At 44.6% G+C, this 21,887-nt stretch overlaps 1 protein-coding gene across 1 annotated transcript in view; it reads right to left on the reverse strand.

Annotated features, from left to right (window-relative positions):
• The window catches only part of klf7a (Kruppel-like factor 7a), a 33,409-nt gene extending 21,310 nt beyond the window's left edge, over positions 1-12,099 (reverse strand). The window contains exon 1 of the mRNA XM_034151041.1: positions 11,823-12,099. Coding sequence (XP_034006932.1) covers positions 11,823-12,002 — 180 coding nt within the window. The 5' untranslated portion in view covers positions 12,003-12,099. The remainder of the gene's footprint in view (positions 1-11,822) is intronic.
• Between the last annotated feature and the right edge of the window lie 9,788 nt (positions 12,100-21,887).

A 21,887-nucleotide genomic window follows, 5' to 3' on the forward strand; every position in this document is an offset into this window, starting at 1 on the left:
CTTCGTCAAAGCTTGGCAACGCAGCACCTTGAGGCGCTTTTACACAGTGCGGGCTGCGGGCTGATAACAGACACCGCCAGTTGTTAAATCACAATTTGCTGACGGAGTTTGAGGGAATAATGCACATATGGTTGTAAACCAGACACCTCCTTTGCACACAGTCAATTTTGGTGTGGATGGATGCGCTAAAAGACACTTTAAAGGCAGCAATTTCAATTCGAAATGCCTAGATTTCATTTCACGCACTTAACCTGACACTTTAATTTAAGGTTCCGTCTTCAGAGCATTGCTCGCTCGGACATGCACCCGTTTCTTTCACAAGTATCACTTTTGCTCTTTCTGAGGTAAGACATCTCCCCACTAAGCCCTCCGTATCTGGCGATTTACGCGACACGTGTATGTGTGTTTGTGCGTGATGGGGGATCTTCAAAGCGCCTTTCATCTAGCAGGAAAGCAACAGTGATGGAGCACTCAGAGCGCAAAAACCTGTGACCTCTGCTTAATGGAGCAGAAAGACATTTCCCATTGCTTTCTCCGAGTAGACACAACAGAAACCACACATCCGCATCATCCATGACACCAGGGACCTCACCCCTGTCTTCCCATACACATGGACCTACAACACATACAGTATGGAGAACCCCTCTGTAAAATGTAAAGAAAGTGTTGGAGATCAGGTGTTATGTAAACAAATGTTCCATTGACCAGATTTATTATAAGGACAGGTCACAGCTTCCATCTTGGTTTCTTTTAAATCCGAAGTGACAATGCTGAACAAGTAAGGCCAGCAAAATGTTTCAAATAACTTTAAAGAATTAAACGCACAATCTTATTAGAGTAAGGGTTATAATCTTTCAATAAAGAGTTACACAAGCAACAATCATTAGACTGTAAACTACAAAGCTAGCCTCATGTATTACATGTATTACTAGCTGCATTAAAGAAGCCCAAAAAACTAGCTATTGGGCGATTCAAATCATCAGTTAAATGTTAACTGAGGTAAAAAATCTATTCGGATGTAAGGTAATTTTTTCATAGACTTTTATACAATCGGATATATTCTGCAATCCCCTGGCCAATACAAGAGAATGAGAGTTAAAAGCACTTGGGTTTCTGATGAAGATATATTAATTGACCATAAAATGATGGACTAAAATGCACAAATCACTAATTCCATTTTCTCAAATGAGTGGACATGCTGCTTCTTTCTCCTTCAGTTGTATTGTGTGCCACACTACACAACTGTCACATCTGAATTAAAATCCATCCTTCCACACAGACAAAGCCACACATGTATCCTTTAAATGCTGAAAGAGACCTGACAAGCAAACAGACTGAAGATCTGCCGACCTTGAGCGCGATACAGACATTATTAAGACGTCTTAGGCTCAGGGTACAACAAGTGCACGGCATATAAAGACCTCTGCGGTTCCATCTAAATAGCTTGTGACAAAGTGTGCAAAATGTCTTTGTTCTGGTATTAAGTCGGGGATCGGAGAGGTGAGGGTGAAATAGGATAGAAAGGGAACAGACGAGCAGAAGCATCTTGAGACTGGAGAAGATGGGGAGGAGGAGGAAATCAGAGCGGAGAGCAGAATAGCAAGGGTATGGAGGATTGGGGGGGGGGGGAGGATTGGGGGTATAATCCCAACGAGTGGAGCCGTGTTGCACTCGCCGGGGAGGAGAACTCTGTCTCCTTTTAACTGGATTTGGGTGAGCTGCTGTTTATCGGTGAAAGAGTCGCCAAGCTCCCTCTCAGCTGTCAAAAGCACCCTAATCTAATCAGGAGACATTTCAGCCATTTGCTTTCAACACGGCAGAGTTTAGAGTGCATATCGGACATGTTTGCATGTGTGTGTGAAGGAACCAGTGTATGTATGTGGGGTGGGAGGGGGGGGTTTCGGCGACAACAGTGGTTTTACACCCGACGTTAGCAGCTTGCAGCAGGATTTGGGGAGTCTGCGCTCCGGATGTGGGGACCCCATTGTGTGCGGCAGGCTGGCTAATCTTCATTACCGCACACAATGACGGGGCGAGAGAATGGGGGCCTTGGCTGGAAATGGCACGGAGAAACAAAAGAGCGGCGAGAGGAGAAAGAGAGAGGGGAGGAGGGCCGAAAATAACAGAGGGGAGAGGGGGAGATAAAGGGGACAGTGAAGCGGAAAAACTCCGCTTCCTCCTCATACGGTGGCAGTCGGAGAGGGCCGCTCGACACCCCGATCACGTCCGCAAACCGTTAAGTGCGACTGTGGCGCCGTGTGTGCACTGATAAGAGCCCAAATGGTTCATTCTTACAAGCTTCTGAACAACTAAAAGGCAAGCCACCCCTGCTTTTGCCACGCAGGTGTTGAGTGTTTGTCAAAGCCACAGTTTCAGGCTCTTTATTCCAACAACAAACCAAAGGGTTAGTTACGGATGTTTGTGCGGGAACAAGCAGCAAAAAGCAGGTCAGTGGCACATCCTCGCAAGGCCACGTTGGATTAGCTCGGAATTGTCTGCGCGGCTACGCAAGAGCGTCGATGTGCACCAAAAACAAGAGGTGGGGGAACTGTCGTTGCGTCTTTATTTCCACGGCAGCACTTTCAAAACAAACCTGAGCGACCAAGATTAGCCCGAGCCGCTTAAAATATTGAAAGGCGTCTCCTCGCCGCTGCTGTGGGCTCTCCTCCAAGAGATTGAGGAGAGAGAGAGAGAGTTGGAGATGAACCTGTTCACCCTTCTGAGCGGGGAGCATCAGCGCAGTGCGAGGACTTTTCACCCCAATTTCATCCAGACAATGTACGTCTGCCCAGCGGGGAGGGGAGAGAGCAGTTAGACGCACTGAGGAAGGTGTTAGGAACTCATTGACTTTGGCCTTTAGCTGTGTGTGTGTGAGAGTGTGTGTGTGGCTCACAAGTCCAACATTCAAATTTAAAGCCCCGAATAAAAGCCGTGTTAAGACTCCGGGTTAAAGTTCAATGGCTGGCCAATTAATTTCAAATGAACGGGCGGTCGTGACAGTTACAATGAAACATGTCCAGCGTGAGAACAAGTGAACACACACATTGTTCAAGAGACAACAGCCACTTTACTTTCTGATGCAGGAACAAACACATAAACCCAATAAACTCCGTCTGTGAGGCTCTCTCCGTCTCTTCCTTTGCTTACACACACCAATGAAAATTATTGATGTGCTCTCTTATAAAACAGTGGCTGCTCCCTGAAGTATTCCTGGCAACATCACAGGCTGAAAATAGCAGCCGACCCAAATAACTTTCCCCGCCGGAACGAAAGACGGAGCCAGACCACAGCTACCGGCGACTGGCTTTACTAATTGGTCGCATTTTACAATGAAATAATATCTGGGGCAAAAGACGGGATAACACATAGCAATAAACTGGAGAGCAGGAGGATGTGCTGTCTAGCCACACACATACTCTCAGAGAAAAGAGGAGGGGGTGATTAAAGGGAAGGGAGGGTCTGGGATGCCTTCGTTCTTGTTAGCATAAGTTAGCATCAAATTCTCTGAAAATACACAAGGGGGAATTGGGTAGTGAAACATTTATGTGACACCATCCGTTTAGTTAAAAGATGGGGAAACACATCAACAGCAGGGGTTCTTACATGTTTTAAGTCATAAACTGGTATTTGTAGCACATATCCCCATATGGATACTATGATTTTTATTGATTTAGCAATAAATAAGGGAATTCATTGCAAGAAATCCAGCATATTTACACACATTCGGCCAAGAATGAGCGCAAAGATGCAAAAATAGAAATGATAGACACAATACAAGTGTCTATTTAAGTAATACCTTTCCAATACAAATCCACATCTTCCAAGACTCAAGTTTGGTAAGACAGATTTATATGGAAATAAGTACTTTACTGTCAATTGTGTATGAGCTATTTCCTGGATAAAGGTTAAAAACTTGTTTAGGACAATTTATGCCCAATTGACCAATGTTTACCTTCAGAAGAAAAGCCTTTCAGGAACCAAAACAAACTATTTTTGCATCGTGAATTCCTTGAAATGGCCAGATGTTTTTGCCTAGGGCCTGCAATTATGTTAGCCCACAAAATTACACCAAACCTCCCACTTACTGTAAGCCCAGAAAGAACACCAACACTGTACACTTCTCACACACACACACTCACATGCTGGCCATACAAGGAGAGCGATGGAGGGAGGAAGGCATAAACGCCAATGTCTTTTGGCAACCCAAATCTTAATTAGCACCGGGAGATTCATCTAATCAAAGGGTTGCCAGCCCATCATTAAGGCTAAAACACACACTGCTCCCCTCACATACCAGAACAGAACAATGGGAAACAGAGGTAGGCTGTCACGCTGATGAATGGCTCTTCCCACAGGTCTCATTAAATCACAGAAGGGCACTTCCCAGGTTGTTCCGAGAGTTAAGCAGGGTGCAAAATCATCCAACCCTCTCTCCTTCTCTGTCTACTTTGACACTTATATAGCCCTTTTTTTTTACCAAGGCTGGACGTCAAAATAATATTTTTCTTAGTGAAAAATTGCGCTTTCAGGCTTTGACATATAGGCTAATACCAATTCAAGCTGAATCCCCCTGGTTTTGAGGATACAAGCCGTATCTTATTCAGACAACTCAGCCCCGCAGGAGGTTGGAATGACTGAAGCTACATGACGTGCCCAGTTGGCCGGAGATACCAGTGTCTTTAGGGTAATATGGGGCCTAGTTTGATCTTCCAGTCAATTTAGCAGCCGCCGCTGACAATGGAAAACACCCTTCACCCGCATTCAACCGCCCTTCAATGTCCTCACCCCTGATCTCTAATAAATGTACTTTGAGATCAAGTTAAAAGCTTGCTTTTGTATACATAAAACCTCAATTACCCCTTCTACTAACCAGTCAAGTCCAAGTTCACGTTTAGCCAAATTTGAAGAATAACACTCAAAAGATTCCTAGGATGTGTTCGAGAAAATGGGACCGGACGTAAGGTCACAGTGACCTAGACCTTTGACATTTGACCACCCAACTCTTTATCTATCAATTCATCATTCAGTCCAACTGGACACTTCTACCAAATGTCCTTCCTACTCCACGTGGTTTTTGAAATATCACATCACCCGAAAACACAACTCCTTTGGCAGTGGCTTTTGCAGGCACAGAGGCTTACAAAAAGAAGTAGACCGAAACTCAAAGAGGGAATGGATTAGGGTTAGGGTAGGAAAGGGTAATGAGGTCATTTTTGGAGAACAGATAGGAAGGAAGGCGACATTGAAAGGGGGAAAAGGTCCTGACTCATCTCAACTCAGTGCTTTGTAGCAGAGAGCAATACCAGGTGGAAAAACACCACTTGCTTTGCATGTTGGACAACTGCAGCTGAGTGTTGCGTCTGGCATGCAAAGCACGTGCCCATGTGACTTATTAAAACACACAAACTTGGTGTAGCTTACATAATACAGTTTGAACTCATACCCCTGTCTCTAGGCCAACTGATATTGTTGTAGACATCCTGAATGGAACTCCAAGCAAAGATAACATTCTCCTAAAATACCTTTACAATAGCACACGCTCCTAAAGGACCAAGGCCTGCATTGGGCAGCTGTGGTCTTGACCAATGACTGTCTTGCTTTATAAACTATCCGAGCGGTTTCAGAGCGCGTCGCGTCCTTGCGGCTGTCACCACCAAGAGCTTAGGGCCGTGATTGATGACTGGCTTCGGATGACAACAACAAGCAGTGGTGTTTACTCAGGGCAAATTGCCCTTGTCTCTCTCCCCACCTTCCATCTCTTTCTCCCCCCTTTCCCTCGCTCAATCTTTGGAGAGGGATGGTCCACATGGCTGGATCTCTGGTTTCTGGATGGATATGAGTCCCTCGGGGTGGGATTAGCCTCCCAGAATGACAGCTAAACAAACAAATAGGCCAAAGCTGGTCTTCCTCTTTGCCAAGGCTGCCTAGCAACAGGTAGGCAGTAAGATGTGCCGCTTGGTATGTCACAGCCAGCCATGGCAATAAAATGCCTGGACATGGTTTGAAAGTCTCAAAGCCAATGGTTTCCAAATATGTGAGCAGTATGGAAGATTAAATACATTGCAATCCAAGTTGGAAGATAGGAGGTAACCACGGCAACCAGCTATCATCTGAAGCCTTTACATACTTGTAGTGATTCATGGATATTAATTCATTTGAAATACATATCATTACAGCCATTACAACAAGCTATGTCAATCGTGCCACCGGCTAAATGGACATGAAGGCTAAGTGGCCGATGCTCTTTAAAAAAGCCAATAAAGAAATATTGAGATACTGAATTAGCACTTTGTAAATCACCAATGTTTATAGTTGAAAACCTATAGAACACACTACAGGAAATGGAAACCCCAAAAGGCACAAAAGGGCCTCTCTAGAACTATTTTTTACCTGATCAAAAGTCAAAGAAGTTTGCCACAGTCTCAGCATACATAGCATATTCTGAAAATGAGTATCATGCAGAGCTGATATCAGTATGGCTCTTCTTCGAATATTTTTCATGAATTGATGCCTTGGTGCCGTTTATTTATGACACGCTCTGTTTGAATGAGCATTTATTCAGCATTGTGCCACATTTGGATTGCATAACTCTCCAACTTTTTTGCAGAAGAAGAAGACTTTAAATAGGGGTTAGAGCGGGGCAAATCAAACAAGGCAGCTGTGACTTCTCAGAATTTAAGGAAGAGACACAGAGCAGAGAGAGTCATGAGATAAAGAAAAAAAAGAAGAGAGACAGAGTTGCTGGTGGTTCCAGAGCATAAAACGAGCGCCTGAGACTTCTCTTCCTTTCTCTTCTCTGCCTGTGGATGGCAAGCCGGATGGCAGCAGCGAAGCATGTCGGATCACTGTAAGGTGCTGTAACGGCTTCCCGATTTCGCCTCAAATGATGTGAAAGTCATTGCCAAGCCATGTGTGCTGGTGTGAGGCGAAAAAAATGACTGGCTCCTCTTCTCACTGTTAATCAAACCTGGGGTGGCAGAGCGTTTTGCAGACGGAAGCCATACATAACGATGTGCTTGTTCAACACCACGCTTCCTCTCTCTCACTGCCTTTTTTCCCCCTTCCCTTTCCTCCATCTACACCACCTTCTTCTCCCTCTGATGCCAGTCACCAGAGCATCAGACAAATGAACGCGTCCTCTCTTTCATCAGCGCTTCCAACCTTTTCATCAACGCCCATAAAGCAATGGAAGGCACCCATCAATGGCAATGGCCTCTCAGACGCCTGAGTGATGAGACAGAGGTGGCAGAGTTCAGTAAGCGCTTTATTGCAGGATGGATGTTACTGGGTCAGGGGGTCGCTCGCACATCCCATTACACAACAAACCTGTGTGAGGTGATGCACGGAGAATCCTGCAGAAGAATTCTAAGGATGTATGCATTTAGCACAGATAAGAGGATGTTGTGAATAAATACAAGCTTATACTTACACTTCCTAGAAAACAGCCAGCCCTGTCTTGTTAGCATAACGGCTGCTGCTCAGGAGCCAAATTGCTTTTTTGCCGTTCTAGCTCATTTATTTGTTTATACCAATTAGATGAACTCATAGCTGCTTTTATTACAGCCTCTATTCCAACGGGCCGACTTATCTTCTCTCGGAATCGATGCATAAAGTAATAACCTTGTGCCTGGGAACACTCACAGGCATCCAGCAGAGATGCTACAAAGGCGCCCTTTCATGCCCAGCCATGTCAAATAGATTGTACAGTACGCGGTGTCCATCCTCGAGATCTTCTGACAGCGACGCGAGCAAAACAACGCTGTGAGAAATCAATGTCATATTGAGCGTCATGAGGTTGGATGGAATGCTGGGAGGAATGTCTGTAAATGAATACAGGCCTCATGTGAATAACACAAACTAAACCACATGTCAGTTAAACTAAAAGGGAATTAACTACGTTTCTTCTTTGGAGAGCGTCCAAACTTGATTTCGGGAATCTCATACTTCCAGTTGACATTTTTAATAAAGCCAGAGGCACAGACTGAAGACACCACCAGGAGCTCTTTTGAGACAAATCAGATTAAATCCCAGTTTGTCCTTCCTCCTCCTGCCCTGCAGAATACTGAACTGTGCCCGTTACAGGATTGATTTAATTTGAATTTGCATAAAATTACATCAAACAGCAGCGAGTAAAAGGTCACGGAGAAGACAGAGGGGGGGGGGGGTGTTTTTTTTAGCTGGTTGGTTAACTTTAGCTTCCTACATGGACAGGAAATACATGAATCAGAACTCGCTAATTCCTATAGCTAATGCTCTGCCAAGCAAAGAAAGTGACTTAGGGATAATTGTTACCTGGAGTGTGACGGGGAAAGAAATGCAGAAGTTTACACAACAGCCCTGCAGAGCTTCCAAAAATCCATACACTGCTTATTCTATAAGAGGGGGGGGGGGGGGAAGAATGGTTGGAGAAAGACGCAGACAGGATGGAGGGGGCCGCTTGGCTGCGCTCCCTGGCATGCTTGCTGTGTGTGAGAAAGCAGCTGTGGTCTACTGAGGATTACATAACACACTGAGACACATACGGGCCGGCGTGCATGTACGCAGATGTGCACACGGCAGTGTATGGGTTCATATGGATATTTAATGTTTCAATGAACATTCTATCTCCTTTCTGACCCTACTAGAGCCCGGGACAAGGGTCATCTCTCTGGGCCTTCTTTACTAAATTCTTCCCCCATCCCTACTTCTTCCCCCCCCCCCCCGTTTCCTAAGGACTCCTCTCTTCTTCTTCTCCGACTGTCTTCCCGAGTGCGCTCCTGGGGGGGTTTTCGAGCCCACCGGTCTGTGAAATGCGAAACCCTGCAGCGGGGAGAATGTGCGTGCTCTGCAACTTCCTCCACCTCTACGTTTTTTCGCCACCCCCAGACGCTGAGGCTGGAGCGGCCTGCCTGGGAAATGTGCGTGTTGTGAGCCAGAGTGGATGCATGTGAGCTTGCATATGGAGGTCCCGCTCCTTCCACATTTAGAAAAGCCACGTGCAGTCAGTATGGAAGCCCATAATGCACCGTGCGTCGACGTACAGACAGAGTTCTCGCTTGGGTAGGCATCACACACTCAGTCTACATGTGTGTGTCGAGCCCCTCAGGGATAATATATGTGTTGGAGGAGTATGGAGTGTGTCCTGGGGTCAATGACAGACAGCCATTTGCAGTGTCCCGTTACGTCCTATCCATCAGGGTCAAGTGCTTTGGATGAGATGTCAAAGACATGAATTTCAATCCAGATGTTTTGCCGTTCATATTTCAGCACCTGAACGTTACAGAGGACGTTAAAGGAAGCCGACATAAACAGCAATTTCTGTCCCTACGAAGATGCATAACACTTTTCTCTAGTTCCACGTATAAAGTTATGCTTGTTCCAAATCCAGCTCAGCCCTTCTGTTTGTTCCAACTCTGAACAACCGACTGTACTGGGATTTGGAAGCGAGACAGCACAGTTGAGTTTGGCTCTATTTGGTTCAATAATGGAACAAATAGCAGCCTCAAATGTACCATCTGCAGACCTCCAAAACACTTTCCTTGTTTCTTTCTGCTCCCCATCCCCCTATAAGCGCCTGAATCATGCCTCACAGACACCAACAGGGGACACAGTCATCATTCTTGCCATCGCATCTCAGGGAGCCATTTAGGGTCTGACTACAACGGCCTCCTATCTCAGCATCAGGCGCCATAAAAGCATCAAATTCTAAATTGTGCCTGGAATACAGAGGGGGATTGCTCCAGTCGCGTGGAGCTTTTAAGGCTAGCCACAACTCATAATTCATGTATTCAGGAGGGCTCGCTGGCATCTTCGTGTGGCGACAATGAACGCAGGGACCGCTCTGCCAAGAACATCTCTCTGCTGCGCGGGGGAGAGGGGGTTTCAAAGTGTGGGGCGAGTCGTAATCCTCTTGCTCACAAGGACACCGTGCAATCTTCTTAGCCCAAATATGGGTTGTTTTCCAAAAAACGTTGATATTTACTCCAATTATTCCTATCGAGGCACAAGGGGGTTGAGTCAAAGGCTGCACATCGGAGAAAAACTGTTATTTAAACTCTAGGAAATATACATTACCCCCCCCTTTTTTTGTGTTTTCTTTAATTGTCTTACTACTTTGAATCAGGATCATGATGAAAATACATATGTATGCTTTAAAATCGGCACATTTGGCTAAAGGTGAGAGAAATGTGATGCAGGATTATAGATGCTATCAAGCTGTGACATTTTAAAGTCAATCCCACACTGAATCCATGTTCAAGAGAAGAGTTTATCTCCGATATCACGTGTTAAAGTGACATTTTTGACCAAACACGATGAAAGCAGACCACAGCTTCTAAAAAGGAGTAGATGAATGCTTAGATTAAAAATATTAAATTACATTTTCTACAGATAATGACTGCAAAACTTGCCGAATTACAAAATGGACGTTGTCTGAGGGGAGCATAAACTGCAGAAATGGCCAGGGAGAGACATTTCCAGTCCTCACAGCTTCCCCTGCCTACACACGCAGCTGTCTCTCTTCCATTTGCATTAGGGATCGATTTTTTGATATGCAGGCTGTGGGTGAGAAACAGGGAGAGGACTGCACACATGGCCCCATACAATTCAGAATCCACTGACAGTGTAGCTGGGAGTTGGAGACTTGTTATAAAAAGATGCTAACAGTAGGATGCCAATTAGGCTGCTTGGCCACAACGAATGGATCCGCGGTCACGCACCGCTTTCTCTCTCTCCTTCTCCCCCCTGTCACTCCCCCCTCCCTCCCTTCCTCATACGCGTGGAGCAGAGAAGTGGGGAAAAGCTCCAGCTCCTATTGCATGAACAATACCGGCATCGAATTTCCATGCAATGATTTTTTTTCTTTTGCTCGGTCAGTCAAGTGCAGCATGGAAAGCATCATCACCAGCAGCAGTAGCAGCAATGCAGGTGGGCATGATGATGCATGGCCATTATTATGACTTCGATGGGACATGTATTGTTATAATTGAAAGGAGGTGCTCATATTTAAGCATGTAATTCATTAATATTGTAAACGAATAAAGATATAGCTGAAAAATGTAGATTACTTTTGAGAAAGTGCAGATCTTTACGATTTTTACGCAAGAAAATGCAAAAAGAAAGCCTATATATGAGTATAAATTACATTTTTAAGACTTATATTGTATGAATACACAGTTAGGTATGATAATAAACTTCCCACAATGGAATTTTGGGCTGACTTTAACACAAAAGTGGGGAGTTTGAGGGCAATAATGGCCTTGCAAAGTGCCGGTGCGCCTCCCCACGCATCTATCACCATGTGGCCGCGTGCTTATCTATCCAAATTCACCCCTCTGAACTTGGATGGAGGAAGTGTGAGTGTGAGATGGGTTTTAAAAAAAAATGTGCACGCGTACATGCCAGTGACAGTTATTATTTTGTCTGCGCTGCCTTCACACGTTTTGGCCACCACTGCATTTAAATATGCTTCAAAGCCAGACATGTTAGGGTATCTATAATGAATAAGTGAGGGGACTTCTCCCTCCATGCAAAGGGGGAGTTCACAACTCAGTAATCTTAGGGATGCAGATGTATTATTCACGACCAATTCAGTCCCTATTATGGGATTCGGGTCTTCATCTTCCCAAATCGCATTTGACAGCTTTATTACGCGCCGGGGTGCGCTCGCATCTTATCCACTTTTCCATCTCTGGGAGAATGATCACATATATGAGTGATGGGGACATTTCATCTCATGCATGCACGCTGCTTTTAGGTGGAAAAGTTGCATCTCGAGCGCATGTCAGTGAGCCCCGTGATGGAGGTGGTGCACACCGGCTAGAGGGTCGAAAGTTGACACGTACCTGCTGCCAGTTCTCCTCCAGCGAAGGCATGGCGGAGAAGTAGCCGGTGTCGTGCACGATCTGAAGTTCCTGAAAGATACTGTGGTTCGCTAAGACATCCATGCTGACGCTCGGGGATGGAAAACCAGAATGCTCCACAAGAAACGTGCCTCCTTTCTCGGCTGTGTCAGACCTCTGCATCCACTTCTTTCATATTAGTCCATGTAAGAGGAGATTCATCGGTGAGTGTCGCTGGAAACGTGGCGGTTAGGGTCCCTGTACCTGCGCGCATCATCGGACTCGGTGCGTAAAAGAGACAGGGGGTGATGGAGGCTCCATGCGTATCCGTGTTGCCAAACTAGACACTGATAGGGAGCCAGGGCAAGAGGAGGGGCTTGGTAAACGAAGGGGCGTCGTTTAGTTTGTCAATCAACTCCCCTGCGTGTCCATTTAAGGCGAATGGGAGGTGGAGGAGTTGTTTGAGCCGCGGTGGAGCGAGGAGAGGCGGGGTTAGGCAGATTTAGCGAGCAGGATTGGCTACGTTGCCACGTCACTCAAGCCGAGTATGTGCTCGATAGGTGAGCTATTTATGGATGGGTATATTAGATTTGGAAGAAGGTCTAAAAGGCTAGTCTGAGAGGAGAAGCCGTGGAGTAAACATCATGTGCTCACTAACAGGAGCTGGACACCGTGTTAATAGGGTGCTATATGGTGTAAACAGTTATTAAAATAAGATGCTTTAGACTGTAGATGACATATCGCTGTATAGGGGCTAAACGCTTAAATAATGAGTAAACTTAACAATATTTTAATCTCCTATAATATGCAGTTGCTGTGTTTCTGTGGAGTGTATTATTAAATATTGTTTGTACCTTTAATTAGGATTATGGGTGTTTATTTTATATTTGTAATACCATATTAGCACTATATTACAAAAGAAACCTCCACACAGAGGTTAAAGGTCAAATAAAATGTCTTGTGATATGGCACAGCTTATCATACTCACATACATTTATAAAGTAAATCAGCATCTGCACTTCTTTTACGCAGCGCAAGAGAAGAGGGGAAAAAAAGACCCCCGAGTGTTTGTGTGTGTGTGTGTGTGTGTGTGTGTGTGAGAGGAATGATAGATAAGTAGCCAAATCTTCCTCGATACGTCTTGTTTGGTGGTGTGAGTAATGCCGCTTATTCGCTCGCCGCCGTGTAAGCCTTTAGAAAATTGTTCACTTCCACGCAGGCTCAATAGTATTCTCTCTGTCTCACACACACTCACACACACACACACACACACACACAGTGTTGTAGAGGTCTGTAATCTCATTACAGTGCTAGGGGAAGGCTGGCCGAGGGCGCCGGCTACACGATTTACACATGGCATTTTGGGAGGGGGAGCCGAGCTCAGACACACGATGGAGCTCCCGCTGACATTTATCCATTTGACACAACTCACTCCATCTCTCTTTCCTTCTCCTTCCTCTCTTTCACCCTTTTTTTCCCTTTCCTCTTGCTCCTCACGTCTGCCCCTTATATTTCTAGTTCTTCGAATACCATTTCCCTCTTTTAGTGCTCCATCTATCCCCATTTTCCTGTGCTGTACTCAGGAATGAAAAGCTTACAGTTAGACAGATTGAAAACACATGACAGACAAAGGGTTGAGGTCGGTCAGCTGACTATAAAACAACAAAAAGAGTGTCTGGCACTTCTTTGTCCTGTTTAGCCGATTTCCACACGGCTGACTGGAGTGTAAAATATTAAACAGATAAATCCTGTTATTTTAGTGCATATTTGATGTGGCTCTTCGGACTAGCCAAGCCACAAAAACAGTTAAAACAAATAGATTTAACAATAAAAGCGAGTCAATCTTTGTTAGCAATGTTTTTTTTTACTGAACTGAGTTATCCAAGCACCGTGTTAACATCATTACAAAACACCAGGGCACACTTCTTTAATGTTATTAGTTGAATAAATGAGCATTATCAATAGAAATGATACGGCTTAGTCGAATACTTGATTCTGATTGGTCAATTTTGACATTTCAAAGGTTATTAATACTCGATAACACACGGATGCAATGCAAAGTACTTAAAGCATTCAAACTAAAGCATAATTGATGGAAAACAGGGTCGTTAAACCCAAGATAAAGATTCCAAATAACCCCAGTACAATCTCTAAACCCTCAATGGAATTTCTGTCTAGCCGTTTAAAAAGTGCCGCCGAGTAGTAAAATCCTCAACATATGAGGCTGTAATATCTTCTTCATGTGTATAATAAAACTTAAGAGCCTACAATTGTAACTGACAGTTTTTATGTCTGTGGCAGGGTTACACATGTCGAACTAAAACTATAAATTATACTCCATCTATCCGAATAATCCTATAAGAGATAAAACAATCAACTATAAAGTATACCTATACAACTGTAAATGTTATTACGGACACTATGAGCTGACTTGATTTATATGTAGCAAAGTTATGGGTACTTTACTTTTCCATTGAAATGAACCTTCCTTTTGATTTGATCTGATCTTTAGGACTGCACTTGTTTGAAGCAAGTTCGTGCATTGAAAGAAAGGCAGATATTTATTGAATTGTTTGTTTTGCTGTGTACCACCCATGCAGCCATCACTGGGAATTACCCAAACTGAAAGCCTCGTTTTCAGCTGTGTACCCCGCCTCCTCTTCCTCTTCCTCTTCCTCCTCCTCCTCCTCCTCCTCCTCCTCCTCCTCCTCCTTTTCCGTCTTCCTCGGCCTAAGCCCATGCATATCATAGATAAAAAATAAGTGCTCACCATTATCCGTGGGCACACAGCGTTATATTGTGGATGCTGACATTGCTCTTACCTGGCAGTTGGTGCTTTTACTATATTAATAATGGAGCAGGCGCCATCCATCATGGGGATATGAGGCTGCTAATCATGTCAGTACCCTGCATATTCACTCCCTTCATCAAAAGAGGAGGGGACGTAGTAGGGGAGAGAGGCAGACGGAGAGTAGTGGTGAGATAAACAAAGAGAGGGGGAGAATGATAGGGAGAAAGAGGGGAAGAGAGAGGGAGATGGAAGGGGACAATATCAATGTGCTGAACACATGACAGATGCCCTTGGCCTTTTGCTGAATGGCTTCCCTGTTGGCAGGAGTTAACCAGTGTATTTAAACAGGACAAGACGAATGGGACCTCCACTCCCCCTGCTTACTGAACCAGCCCATTTCTATTCCAACGCACAGCCGTCCCCCATGTGGGAATGCTAATATGGCTAGCTGACATTGGCCGGGTTAAAACTTCATAACGGCATTCTATCGGAAATGTTCACTTTAAAGTAACTTTCCTGAGCTTTTTTTGGAACGTTTGCTGGCCGTGATGTCAAAACATAAACCACAACTTGTTTCCGAGGCTGTTTTATTCTAACATAACATAGTTAAAGTAGCAAAAGTCAATAAACATTGGAAATAGCACCTGATGTTCGCAGCAAGACAATCCCCAGCTCGCCTGTCTATCCATTATGTTCCTGCAACACAGACCTTAAGTGTCAGGGCTTTGCTTTACTTCATTTTGCCTCATTTGGCGTAATATGACATCTGCTCGGATGTGTTTCAACATAACAGTCACGCAAATCCGGTGCACTTTCTTCCAGTTCAAATGGCTCCGGCAGAGTATTATGATAACCTTTATGTTTAGAGGAAATACGGATATTCAAATGTTCCTCCAACATCTGTCCTTGAGCCTGGCTTTTGCCCGGCCATCAGCGAGGAAAAGTGAATTTCCTTGTGATTGATGGGTCTGGTTAAATAAAGATAAGATTTAGAAAAACGTGGCCATATGTCTGCCGTATGCACCGTGCCTTTTGGCTCGGAGCCCGGATGCTGAACATCTTCAATATCCTGACGTCTTCATGCCTCACGCTGCTCTTCCATCGGGGGGTAAGAGCCGGGGGAAGGGGGGGAAATATGGAGGTTGAGGTGGAGGTGGGCGGCGAGGGGTGGATTTCAGAGCGACAGGCCGACTGAGAAAAAGCGATAATGAGCGCTTGGGGCTGTCTGGGGTGCAAATGCTTCCCGCACGAGATAGCTGCAAGGGAAGGGAATGTGGAAGGGGGGGGGGGGGGGGGGAGTAAAGGGTGCAGGGGAAAGTGCCCTCTCAGCTGGGTGATGTTTGATGCGGCGCTGCTGCTTCCTACGCTGGGAAGAACGAGTGGAAACACCGCCAGCGAGGAGGCCATGAGGGGCAGCTGTTAAGTGCCAATTAGGCGACGATGAGTGGGAGACGGAAATACCCATTTGCACACTCTCTTTCCTGCAAGAAGGCAGGGAGGAGCAGGCAAAAAGTGAAACAAATAGGGCCTAATCCCTGTCAGTTTTCCCAGAGTCTCCCCCCACCCCCACTCACCCCTCTATCTCCCCTCCTGCCTGTTAGGTAACGTCACATCAGTGTCGGCTGAAAATGTGCACGATGATCCGCTGTTCCATTTAGTCGCGTCTCTGTCTGGCCTCGGCCCTCTCTTGAAGGCCAATGAAAGGAACGTTTTGTAAGAGCTTGTCACATTATGGCAAAGGACAATGCCTCGTGTCAGGCTACCAATTAGTGAGCGGATTCATTCACGTTTTAAAGTCCATGACAGACAAAATGATAAGGTAGGATGAGCGAAATGGAGCCACTAATGGCACAAGACGTTGTGGTTGGGCAGTAATCACACTTTATTGCAACGTCATCCAATCTTTGGAATGGACTGACGTGGATGAGCTCTTCTTCTGCAGAAGTCTGATATGTGCTTGACAAAATCAAAATAAAGTACCAGGGACTAGTGACATTTTAAAAAGTCTGTTGAGATAAACTTGAGGAGACGAGATTTGTGCGCACAGTAGATCAGGGTCTTATCAAAGTGAAACAACTTCAAAAGCAATTCTTCAAAGTCCGCGATTCATAGTCTTGAAACGAAAGCCCCTTAGAACACACCCCTTAGCAAATTAACTTTGGTATTAGTCCGCTTTAATTAGCACACTGTGAAACCCACTCTGATTGGGACAAGCTAAATGCGCTAATCAGTCTTTACTTCATCTGTTGGTGTCTGCATATCAGTGCATGTCTATTCCACCTTTGGAAGAATGTATGATTCAAGAGGTGACTTAGCATAAACAGTGAGGTCAGGAATAACACACTTCTTCTACAGGGAGCTATGGCAACGGCAGCTATAGCCAGGCGTCTGACCTTGTTTGCAGCAAAAGATGACATTTACATTATCTGAATCAAGCAGTCGCAGGTGCACTGAGTCACAGAAACATATAATCAAGCATGATTTTCTATCCTTTGTTCACACCGATCTGTACAACGCTCCAAATTACCTTGATAGATTTATAATGGCTCTGAATGTGAAAGCGTCATTCGTCATCAGGGTCACCGGCGATGAATGAGTCTTTTCATGTCCGAGCTCCCAGTCAATCTTGTTTCTATGCACGCCGCACATCTGAGGCCTCTGTAATTTCCCCCGGCTGCCACCTCAGATCCGCCCGCGCCATACTGCATTTTGTATATTCATGTGTGTACCTTCCTATCTTAATCCTAGCTATTACTCGCATGGCTGGCCATGTCAAGGGGAGATTTGCTCACTCACAGCGAATGGGCCAATATTGACAGCACGCCCACCGCATCAGCGATCAGTGTATGGGCTTAGCGAGCACTAGATTCACAGGTTCCGAGCTGAATTCAATGAGGAGGCTGGAGCGTTGGAAAACAATGCTCACGGGGAATCAATGCAAATGCTAAATGTACTCGTCGGTGAGGAGTGATGATTTATGTCATGTCCCTATCCTGCTGTTGGTAATGCACGGTGTTTTGGCCTATTTGCATGTCAGGAAAGCTCCATTCGGAAATTTAGATGACGAGAAAGTCACCTAAATGCAATACCGAGATACAAGAATAGAACTACTGAAACTTATTTATGTCCGGCGCCCCAGAATCAGCTCAAGCACAGTAGTCTGCGTCCAGGTCCTGCCAATAGCCCTAAGCTGAACCAGTGCTGCTAAATAGAGCTGATTTTCAGCCGAATTCATCCAAAAATTTCCCCCAAATACCTTATTGTGCAGCCAACTGTGATCCAGAACGAGTGTGCCAACATTCAGCCAAGGTGAGCATGAATCAGTGACTGTCTTAGCTTTACTTCAACAAACTGTGATACTACAATGTTATAATTCATAACGTCAAAATAAAAGGCTAATTTGTGATGTATTTACATGCAGCAATGCCAAATGGGACAAACTATCATACTTAAAATGATTGTATGTTAAAGACCTATTTAAACTACTCTCTAAATTTGCAATTTTGTTTTACCCAAGTGGAAGGGTTATAGTCTCCAATTGATCCCAAAATTATTTAAAATTATTCTAAATGATGGCACTGTTTGGTTTCTAAATCGTACAGATATAATGATCGTACAAATAAGACATTTAAAAACGCTGAGTTCCTAGCAGATGTTAAGTCACGCAATATGGATTCTTTCCTGCTAAGTAGTGGTTAAGTTGCTAAGAACAGGAACCTTTATTAGCATTATTCCAAAAAAGGAAAGGGGGTTGTCTTTTTATGGTGGATGCTGATTGGTTGATAACATCTGCCAAAGATCTGCAGCTTAGCGCTTTGCATGTCTTAACCTCTCTCAATTCAATAAAGCCTACTTCACATGAGCAGCAGTCTATAGTGACCAGTACTGACAGCTGTGAGAGGTCAACCAGGGAGAGGTCACCTCAGATTAGGCAAGGTCAAGTGTTTTTAAGGAACACATTTCAAATATTTATGTCTTTTTAATTATTGAGATGGATACCAAAGTCCTGTAGTAAGGTCACACTGAGGATAACAGTCTCTTTCATGCACGAGATGGGTCTATATACCCATAATCCTCTCTGTTGAAGTGTCCTTAAGCAAGACAAACCATGCCTGGTTGCTGCCCTGAAGCTAACCCCCGCGACCCAGAAGAAACAAACAACTCATTCCCCGGGTAAATGGATTTCTGTGATTCAGTTCTCTTTCAGTTCAGTTCATTTCAGATTCCTTTTCTCAGCTCAACTCGATAAACGCAGGAGAGAACTCTCACTGTCGTTTATCAAACAGCGCAGCAGCATCTGGAGCAGCAGCTGGCCCGAACCCCGAGTGATCCCGCCTGTATGGAGGTCAAAAGTTGACAAAAAGCCGACTCCACTTTCATCCCGTGAATCGGGAGCTCGTCTTTACATTTTCCAGAGCTGTGTCACCACTTCAAAGGTGTTAGCAAAATGATTTGCAGACGAAAGCGCCGCCGCTCCTCTCTCTCTGGGCTCGTTCGCAGTTGCTGCTGTCGCACTTTGTTTTGCTTAAATGCAATGATTGAGTCGTGGCCCTGTGACGGCGTTTCAGGGGAAAGCAGCTTCACATCTTCGCCGGTGACACTAGCAGGTGACAGCCGCAGAGCCACCGACGCGTTCCAGGTTCAAAGAGCTTCTGCTCCGCAAATAGATGAGACGAAAAGAAAGTCAGGGAGAGGGAAAGGGAGCAAAGAGTAAAGTAGCTCCGCTCAAAGAAGATCATACATGTCCGGAATTGTGTTCAAAAACGAAGCACAATTTTCTGAAATCTTAGTCATTGATTTGTTAATGCTTCTGGACAGAAATCGGTACACTGGATGAAGACAGGTTCAGAATTCTGACATATTAAAGTCTGAGGGAATTTGGGATACCTCTTTGTATCACTCACACAACAGCCATAACACATTTATTTCACAATGATTTCAGATTTGAATGATCTAAAAATCAGGTTTCAAATGAACTGGAAAGTTTGGCAAATCTACTGTAACAGACATTAAACACATTTTTGCCTACATGCATTCCATACATTTCGCAAGATAATACAGGTACATCAGTTCGATTATAATTGATAGATGTCTCTACAAGGCTTCCCAGGGGGATTTCGTGATGAGGCATTACCTAATGTTGACTTTAAGGATACATGTAAAGACGCAAATAGAGAAAAGTGTAGAAAATAAGGTTCAAGGTTCTTTATTTAGTCATACGAACATAGCTACGGTGTAGTTATGCCGATGAAAATCTTGTGTCACAGGCTTCTCCAACATAGCAACACAAAACACAGAAAAATATAGTGCAAGTAAATATTAAATAGTAATACAAAAAGAAAAATAGTTTTAAAAAAGTGAAATAGTGAAATAGTGCAATAAGAGTCTATATGCAAGTTATTGAAATAGGATATATAGGTAAATAGATACATAATTTTTTAAGTAGCAGCCAGATGAATATTAGGGATGTTGTTTCAACTGTTCAGGTGTTTAACAGATTTTGCTTCAACAGTTCAGGTGTTTTATACCTAATTGTGTTTTTTGGATGTTCTTTCCACTAGTGTAAAAGAAGACAAGTTATGAAAGCAAAATAGACCAAGATTTAAAAAATGTTTTGGCATGAAAAAACAGTTTTTGCTCCTATAATACTTATATGGTAGTGTTTAGCCCATCCATATGCTGCCTGTAAAGGAAGGGGCTTTTTACATCAGAAGTAATAGAAGAGCATCGTACATTTACCCCTGTTTTGTAATACACAATTTTAAAGCTCTAGATGCAGGGATCAATACTGTATAAAAAACATGTAGGGTTGCATTTCCTCTGTACTTCTCCAATCCCCCAAGTGCAGAGGCCATGTAGTCAGATACTGTAAATTCCCTTAAGACTATCGATTCGAGTCGCAGGTCGCAGAGTCCGGAGCGCCGACAACCGAGCAGACTGACCTCGGGTCAGGCGGCAAAGTAAAGCCAATGCTGCGAAGTTACACCATGAAGTTCTTTAAATAGCCCATATTCATAGATGAAATGTGTGGCGGTAATTTGATTTGCTGCAGAAGAACAACATGAAGGAGCGAAGCCATATGATAGTCATATGATAGTAACCCTGTGCTTTAAACACACTGGGTCTTTTGTTCGATGTAGCAAAGAGGGGGTTTTTACTGCTCCGACAACATCTTTGCAGAGGAGTGAAGAAAAGGAAGACACACACACACAGAGTCCACATTTATTGAATTTTTTTTGAAGCAGGTCAAGGCTTCTTTCGAATGCATAAACTGATTTCATGAAAGCAGCCTTCATCCCATCTCTGTCACTGAGTGATGAGGAAAGCATGACGCTTACACAGATGCAATGAATCCGCCACGGTGTTTTGGGTTGATCCGGCATCGGCGTGCAAACAGTAAACAAACTCCTTGTTCTAAGAGCGGGGCGTCTATTTGTTTAGCAGAAAAGCGCTCCCCATTAGCGTTTTAAATTGCTGTCGGAAATACAGGCAGTCCACATTAACAACCTCGTCCTCTGTGCATAATGCTTCCGGCCTCAGCGTGCCTTGTCATTACGACCATTTCTGCTCCATTATTTCAACACCGAATCCCCCTTTTTTTCCGATTTGTTGTCCCCCTCCCGTTTGCCTCAGTACAGTGGGGCTCGCACTTCAGAACGCTCTAAAATGAGCTTGCTTTGCCAGGCCGGCAGCTAGCCAGACCAATCATCCATCTGCAATAATAGAAATCTTCTGGTTGATGATAGACTGAGGCAATCACTGGGCAGGCTGAGTGGGCTCTTCAGTCTGGCCTCTCCACCCCTGCTGCTGGTTGATAGCAGGGGGGGGCCGGGGGGGGGGCTGGCACCAGTACCATGGGGGGTAGGCCTCCGAGCAACCCGGGCTGCCTGGCAGGCGGGATGGACGCACGAGGAGGTTAAAGGTACGGAGATGGCAAAAAACACTAATTAAAAACAAGAAAAAGTACTCTGTGCTAGCGGATGGATATGTTTATCATTTAAAGAGACAGATTTGGATTTTCTCCCAAAGTAGTCACAATTCTTTTAAAGATCCGAAAAGCCCAGCCTGCGCCGATTGGTCGGCGTTTCTGGGTTATTGCGACTAATGTGCATTTTAGTCGTCTCTGCACCATGATAGCACCAGGGGAATAACTGAAGTGGCACTTTCTACCAATATGTTATATTGTTGTGATCGCAACCGTACAGAAAGCCCTACGACTTGTTTAAAATGGACAGATTTGGAATCAAGGCTATTTCCATTGCTCTATGGATGTTTTT

This window comes from Trematomus bernacchii, unplaced genomic scaffold (genome assembly GCF_902827165.1).
Source record: "Trematomus bernacchii unplaced genomic scaffold, fTreBer1.1, whole genome shotgun sequence".
Classification (NCBI taxonomy): Eukaryota; Metazoa; Chordata; class Actinopteri; order Perciformes; family Nototheniidae; genus Trematomus; species Trematomus bernacchii.